General features: G+C 47.0%; 1 protein-coding gene across 1 annotated transcript; it reads right to left on the reverse strand.

Moving 5' to 3' along the window:
- Positions 1–1143: 1143 nt before the first annotated feature.
- On the reverse strand, positions 1144–6940 carry LOC134468498 (terminal nucleotidyltransferase 5A-like). Its single transcript, XM_063222418.1, has 4 exons — positions 6855–6940; positions 5637–6677; positions 2179–2985; positions 1144–1498 (listed from the first exon to the last, which is right to left on the reverse strand). Exons 2-3 carry the CDS (start codon positions 6072–6074, stop codon positions 2182–2184), a joined length of 1242 nt encoding a protein of 413 aa, XP_063078488.1. The 5' UTR covers positions 6075–6677; positions 6855–6940; the 3' UTR covers positions 1144–1498; positions 2179–2181.
- Between the last annotated feature and the right edge of the window lie 1064 nt (positions 6941–8004).

Below are 8004 nucleotides of genomic sequence, written 5' to 3' on the forward strand. Positions count from 1 at the left end.
CTCTCTCTTCGTGTGTCTCTCTCTCTTCCAGTCTCTCTCTCTCCTTCTCTTCGTCTCTCTCTTCCTCTTGGTGTCTCTCTCTCTTTGCCTCACTCCCTCTCTCCCTGTCTTTCTTTCTTGCTCTCCCTCTCTCTCTCTCTCTCTCTCGCTTTCTATCTCGCCTATGTATCTGTCTCAATCCTGTTCTTTTTTTCCCTATCAAGACGTTGCTGCTGCAAAAAGCAAAGTAAACATCATGCTTCTCCTTTTGAGCGTGAGTGCAAGCGTGAAAGAATGACACCTCTCTTTGCTATTGTCTCTTTTTCTGCCACTCTCCTCAAAATTCTGCAGTTTAGCTGTACTGTATGTGTGTGCATGCTTGTGCACCCTCCCACATGATCTCTCATTCTCACACACACACACACACAATGTCTGTAAATACGCTGAACATGCCATAACAGATCGCCTCAGTTCAGTTTTTTTTCCCAGACTGAATTGCATTGATGTTTGCGTTTTTTTTTTTTTTTTAGTTGCCTTTTCTTCAGGCTTGTTAAGGCACTGCGAGGCCTGCCTATGTGCTCCTCAGTGTTGCCAGATGTGCAATAATAATCGCATTTGTACCATAATTTTGTCCAGTTCGTCCTCTGTACGATTAAATAAAAAACATGATGGACGATAATTTCAGAGTTGTCATTCAGTTCATTTAGATGCCTTGAAACAACAATTTGGGTCTTGTACGATAAAAAGCCCCCAAAACGATACTTTTGAGGTTTTGGTACGATAATTCAGCATTTTCCATCTGGCAACACTGGCTGGCACTCCTTCTGCTCACTTGACTGCTGTCTTGTCCAAGTCCGTCTCTTTGGTTTTGCAATCGCTGTGTTGAGGTTTATCCCATTTTTTCTTTGGTACTGTTCCTCTCATCGTGTTTTTCGTGTTTTGAGCTGCGATTGGAAAAGACTGTTCCTCCGAGGAAGAAAAAAAAGACTCACTTCTCTTTTCTCCAGAGATGTCCACGCAGTTAATAAGAGAAAAAAAAAATGCTTGAGTGCACTTTTTTTCGGCTTCCGTTTTTTTTCTGCTTTCCTGGTGTGTGTGTGTGTGTGTGTGTGTGTGTGTGTGTGTGTGTGTGTGTGTGTGTGTGTGTGTGTGTGTGTGTGTGTGTGTGTGTCAGTGCAAAATTAGGTATTCATGTAAAAGTCCGAAAAACACAACATAAAGAAAGAAAACCTATTTACACAAACACTGTATGATTCTCTTGTAAGTACGTACAGTAGTAGCTCTCTCTTTGGAGTAATCTCATGAGATAATGACATCTCCGGTTTGCTCCCATTCGTTCGCTATGTCCTATCCTCTCCTCTCCTCTCCTCTTCTCATCTCCTCTCCTCTTCTCTTCCTCTCTCTCCTCTTCTTTATTCCTGTCTTCTCGCTGGGGCATTCTCCTTGAACGTGCCACACAGAGCTCTGTCTGCTGCAGAAAAATCACCATGTTTCTTGCCGATCGCTTCTCTTCTCCAACCTAAAAATAAAACACAGTACATCTGTAGTCTCGATCAAGGGGAGTATGGTCACGTACTACATATACACATACATACAAATGTACACACACACACACACACACACACACACACACACACACATACATACATACATACATACATACATATGTATATATGTATATATAATATATATATATAATATGCACATTCAATCAATGACACACAAACACATCAGTAAGCACACGCACACAAAAAAACAATGTCACACATGTACATATACACACATACTCATACACACACACACACACACACACACACACACACACACACACACACACACACACACTGACATGACCAAGGAACAGGAAACCAGCAAAACAGCTGCAAATCAAAAGCAGCTGTTGTCCAATACCTTGTCCAATATATGTGCAAACACACACGCCAATGTACGGCAATAAAATAAGTAACATCCCTCTCATACAGTATATCTTCATCAAGAATATTTCTCTCTCTCGCTCGCTCTCTCTCTCTCTCTCTCTCTCTGTCTCTCTCATACACACACACACACACACACACATACACACACACATAGCTCCCATAGTTGACCCATCACACACACACACACACACACACACACACACACACACACACACAGCTGCACTGGTCCACCTCCCCCCGCTGATCCCCCTCCTCTCCTCACCTCCTAGGTGCCAGGCAGCCAGTGCGTGGAGTGGTGCGGCGGGTAGTGCGGGGCGTAGGCGGCCTGCACCTGTGCCACGTAGTAGTTGCCGTAGGCCGGGTCGGTGGCGGCGGCGGCGGCGGTGACGTAGGGCGCGGGCTGGTAGTAGCAGGTGACGTTGGCGGTGCTGGGCAACGCGTTCTGCTCGGCCAGCGCCCGCACGGCCAGCGAGGCGATGAGGCCCAGCGCCTGCCGCCTCTCGTGTCCCATCAGGCACACCGTGCTCTGGCCCACCACGCCGTGCAGCGTGCTCAGGTACTCGTACTTGCGCTCCTCGCGGCCCACGAAGTGGCTCTGCAGGTAGGACTCCAGCTTGCGTCGCTGCTCGCCCACGTCGGGGAAGTCGATAAAGAAGCGCGAGCACATGTAGCGCTCCAGGCTGCGCATGTCGGCCGGCGAGGCCGCGCGGAAGCCCCTGGCCAGCAGGTGGCAGTACTTGAGCAGGCCGCCGCCGCGGATCTCCTCGGGGTTGCGCGTGCAGATGAGGCGCCGGCGCAGGTGCTCCAGGGCCAGCGCGAAGGGCCCGTACACGCTCTCGCCCACGATGGTGGGGTGGAAGGTGGCCGCCATGGGGTTCTCGGAGCACTCGTAGAAGAGCAGCAGCGAGTCCAGGCGGATCTGGAAGGAGTCCACGCTGAACTCGAACTGCCGCCGCAGCGAGCCCACGAACTTCAGCTCCACGTTCTTGCCGTGGTTGTTGGAGAGCGAGATCAGGCTCCAGTGGTCCGACTCGGTGCACACCTTCACCATCTTCTGCACATAGGCCTCCTGGGGCGGTAGGAGGGGAGGGGGGTGGGGGTGGGGGGTGTAGGAGTTAAGGAGATAAAATATATTTAGAATGAATCGCATATTTTTTATGGGCACTGTACAGATGCACCAGCATCAACAACACATATTTATAGGCTTAAACATGACATCAATCAACCAATCACAGTGTCTGTCTATCTCGAATGCACACTTTCACCATCTTCTGCACATAGGCCTCCCGGGAGGGGAGGGGGGTGGAGAGTCAAGGAGTTAAGGAGATACAATGTATTTGGAATGAATTGCATACTTTTTATGGCCACTGTACAGAATGAGGCATCATCATCAACAACAAAATAAAACGTGACATAAATCAACCAATCACTGTCTGTCTGTCTGTCTGTCTGTCTGTCTGTCTATCTATCTATCTATCTATCTATCTATCTATCTATCTATCTATCTATCTATCTATCTATCTATCTATCTATCTGTCTGTCTGTCTGTCTGTCTGTCTGTCTGTGTATCTAGAAGATCTATAACAAAGAGGAAGAGAATGGTGAGCGAGTGTGGGTGCAGAGGAGCAGAAGGCTGGGTGCAGGCCTGCAGAGGAGAAGGCTGGGTGCAGGCCTGCAGAGGAGCAGAAGGCTGGGTGCAGGCCTGCAGAGGAGAAGGCTGGGTGCAGGCCTGCAGAGGAGCAGAAGGCTGGGTGCAGGCCTGCAGAGGAGCAGAAGGCTGGGTGCAGGCCTGCAGAGGAGAAGGCTGGGTGCAGGCCTGCCCAGATATGCAGCAGTAGAGAGAAGCTGAAGAGATGCCCCCTCACCCCCACAACCCCAAACATATACCCCTATCACCAGACACGTGTGGGTAAGAGACGTAGAAGGTGGAGTGAAAAGGGTAGAAATGTACAAAAGCTTTGGACAATAGCACTGAGTATACAAGACAGTGGGCCATCTCAATGCCAAGCGTCCTAGCCTTGCTGGGACGTGACACGCCTGGTGATTGGATACTCCACAGAGTTCACCAAATAGTATCCAATCACTGGGCGTTTCACATCCTAGCAAGGCTAGAACACTGGGCATTGAGAAAAAGCCACTGTCGAGGTGATGTACAGGCAGATCAATGCAAATGAATGCAGCTCTTAGGTCTCTCTACAACAAGTGGGCACAATCCAATAGCGGTGTCAACAATAATCGATTCGGCAATGCGGGGCAGGACAATTCGATAAACGATTCGGCAAGTGCCATAATTGATGCGGTATATTTTTTCAAGTTTCAATTACTTTCGTGGATATTTTCGGCGCATGAACATTCAATTAAATGAAAGCACTTAAAAGCGTTGAAAACTGCAGGACTGATACAGAAAAACAGCCAATAAAAGGTTGTTCAGTATCTGACTGCTTGTATTGCCTCATGGCCATGACTGATAATGAGTTTCCCTTGCTTTCAGTAGTAATGTAATGCATTGCAATGCATCATAGACTCGGACTGAATCAATTTGAATCAAATTGTTACCTCCTGAATCGCAATCGAATCATGAGGGCAGTGCCAATGCACACCACTACAATGCAATATCGTTTGTAGTCCTTCCCTTTGATGAGCCATACATCCTGCCATTGCGTCAGTGTCTATATGCATTGGCTTCATGTTCCTGTCTGCAGAGGCTCATCTTGTCACCAGGCTAGGCAGGCAGCTGCTTGGGGCCCCCAAGCCCCCTTATGATGAATAACAGTCACACTTTACTACGGTAGTGGCAATTTTGTTTCAAATGTTGACTCCTTTTTATTTTCACTTGGGGCCCCACCTAACCCTAGAATTGCCTCTGACTGTCTAAGCAGACATATTGGTCTATGCAGCAGGGGTGAGCTAGGCCAGCTCATATGTAGCCTATAGCTGACAGGCACAATTAGGTCACCTATTGGATTTAGGATTTGCAGTCCAACATGATATAAATCATGTATACTGTCTGTCATCTACTCTGGATTCTTTCCCAAAAGGACATAGTTTCAAGATTAGGCTACTCAATAGAAATATCTAGGCCTACAGATGTCCATGCAAAGTGCATAACATTCTGGGACATGTATCAAAAATCTGAAGGATGTGTCACGCCATGTTTCAACTTGAGAAAGAAAAAAAAGCTTAGTAGTCGGCCTGCAGCCGATTGCAGGCACACAATTCAAGAGTTATTGAAGTTGTCTTTACAGTCTTGTCCAACAAAGGTAGGGAAGGTCTGAGCAACACAAGAGTTGCAAGCTGTCAGTGGCAAGTTACAAGCTGAAGTCCTAACTTCACATTGATTTTGATTGTGCGTTTAATTTGCGTGGGTCATTTCTTTGTTTGGCGGAATTAGGCTATATAGCCTATTACTGAAGAATTGGCCTACCCACACACGTTCAGTGTAAGAGGCCATGATATCTAGGCGGGTGGCATTTCGAAGCTAATGGGATCCGCTGCAAATCGGATTACAACAATCCTCTTTGTAGTAGAAACCACCGGTTTGTATCTTTTTTTCAAACAGGTCATCACCCAAATCACTTTCTTTTCTCCCCTTTCGCCTTAATATGACTGAATGGAGTTCGAAACACACTGTTACGACTAAATGTTCTACTAGGCTGTGGAGCAAATGTAGTAGGCTATGTAAACCAGGTATACAGGTACCAATGTAGACGGTTGTCTCACCTTCAGCGTAAGCGGCGTTATCTTGTCCTTGTTCACGCCCTCAGGTAAAAAGTCCAGAAGGCAATCCAAAACTATGTTCTTTACAGTCTGGAAGTCTGCCTCCTCCTTAAGGTTCGCGCAGAATATGAGGTCCAGGTCCTTGTACCCCAAACCACTGTCCTCGTGCAGAACATGGCTAGCAGCCGATCCGTTGAGCCGCACCTCTTGGACGGGGATCTTCTGTTCCTCCATACGGCTGCGAACGGCGTTGACTATGTCCCGCGGCCTCATTTCCAGCGTTGGGAAGTTCCATCGCCCGTGGATAGGGATGCACTCGGTGAGGATGGAGTCTAGTCGCTGCACTTGTTCCCAGTTCAGCACGCTGAGGTGGCTGTTCTTCTCGCCGTCCGGCGTGCTGGAGCCGCTTGAACTTCGTCCTGAGTCAACCGTGTCCTCCATTTTAATGTTTTGAGGTAGAATTGTGTGTGTAAGGAGTTATTGTGTGATAAAGCAATATGTGCAAGGAAAAAGTGCTGCTCAACTACAAGCACAAACACTGATGGTGCTAGAGCTGAGAAATGGACACACCAACGTCTCTTGGAAATAACGGCCCAACCATTGCTTTACAAAAGACACTTCATCATCTGTCAAAAACACATTGGTTGCAAAAGTATTTCCTCCTAACTGTCATTCGCTAAATGAAGTCCTCGTGCATATGTGTACCCTTCTTTTGTTGCGCGCTCTGCTGCCCCGTTCCAGCTGTGCGCAATAACGCAAGAGTGTGCGCTGCCGACGACTGTATTTCCTGTCCATAAAACGTTTCTCTCTTTGGTTGTGTTCTGCACGGCCAGACGGGGTTTTTCCTTCTTCTCCAACTGGCCCCACGGGCTACTCTCTGCCCGCGAGTTTCACAGTCCAGCGACCGTGCGCGCACCGTGGACAATCATTTCCGTTGGTGACCCCATATGGTACAGTGGATGTGCAGAAGATGCTGCGAAAGAACTTGAGGAAATCTCACCGCCGCCTCCTCTACACCCGTCACATTGTGCCATCTGGAAGGACCTGAAAAAGACGGCAGTATGCACAATATTAGGGCATGCCCTGTCGTGCGCTTTGATGAATCTTGCCGATTCTTCCGGCAGTCTCCTAAGAACAATTTGTGTCCCGTCAAAAAGTTAACTTCATAAAGAAATGCAACATGCTTTGTATGCCAACACAATCAAGGATGCACCTACGTACCTTTGTCCCATTTTACATTTTGACGTTTTTCTTCTTTGTTTCATTTGCGCTCAACGAATTCATCTGTGTCCTGTGACTGCGGAGCCTGCAAGCGTCTGGTGAACGGAACGCGGCTCTCGAAGCGCAGCGCAAAGACTGCATGACCGACACATTCGGTAGCCAATCACTGCATCTGACCGAGGAGTACATTTCCGCCCCATGAACCCGCCCACACTCCTCATAACTGTGTGAACTGTGCAGCAGAGAATGAAGCTTTTTGGTAGATTTGAATGAATATAGAAATAATTTCAGTCACTGTTTGTATCCATGGTGACTTCCTTGGTAATGCTGCATACATTTTTAAACTTTTCTCTACATACCCCCTGAAGTGTGCCCAAGTACCAAGAACCACTGATCTAGAGTGTTGTTCCTGTTCATTACGTATGCACGTCAATTTAAAATAATTTATCATTGAATAAACATTTCCAACAATTACTTAAATCAAACACGATGCAGCAGTGCACAGATTCTTCAGATCAGACAGAGTGCCTTGAGATTGTTTCTCTGGACTGAGAGCTTGGAAGTTACATGAATATCTCAAACAATTTAAAGTGGGTATGTGTGTTGCTGATAATTGAGTAGAATTAAGTTACTCTACTCTTCTCTACTCTAATATCAGTTTTCTTCATATCTAGCATCCTATTATCATGAGCGAGCACTGTGTGGCCCGTTTCAATTGCTAAAACTCTTCAGACAGAACATGTGTAATTTGATATCAAAGTTGTGCATGTGTGTTTAACACACACACATATGCAATTCATATATATGGTGTGTGAATGTCTGCAGTCTCTGTGTGTGTGTGTGTGTGTGTGTGTGTGTGTGTGTGTGTGTGTGTGTGTGTGTGTGTGTGTGTGTGTGTGTGTGTGTGTGTGTGTGTGTGTGTGTGTGTGTGTGAAAACACAGTCACCATATAATTATTGTGATCGCTTTGCTGTTTTAATCACTGTTGGTAATCCCAAATAAATTAGTGAAAAGTGAGCTACTTTTGTATGTGTGTGTATGTGTGTGTGTGTGTGTGTGTGTGTGTGTGTGTGTGTGTGTGTGTGTGTGTGTGTGTGTGTGTGTGTGTGTGTGTGTGTGTGTGTGTGTGTGTGTGTGTGTGTCTGTTTCC

Source organism: Engraulis encrasicolus, chromosome 18 (genome assembly GCF_034702125.1).
Source record: "Engraulis encrasicolus isolate BLACKSEA-1 chromosome 18, IST_EnEncr_1.0, whole genome shotgun sequence".
Classification (NCBI taxonomy): Eukaryota; Metazoa; Chordata; class Actinopteri; order Clupeiformes; family Engraulidae; genus Engraulis; species Engraulis encrasicolus.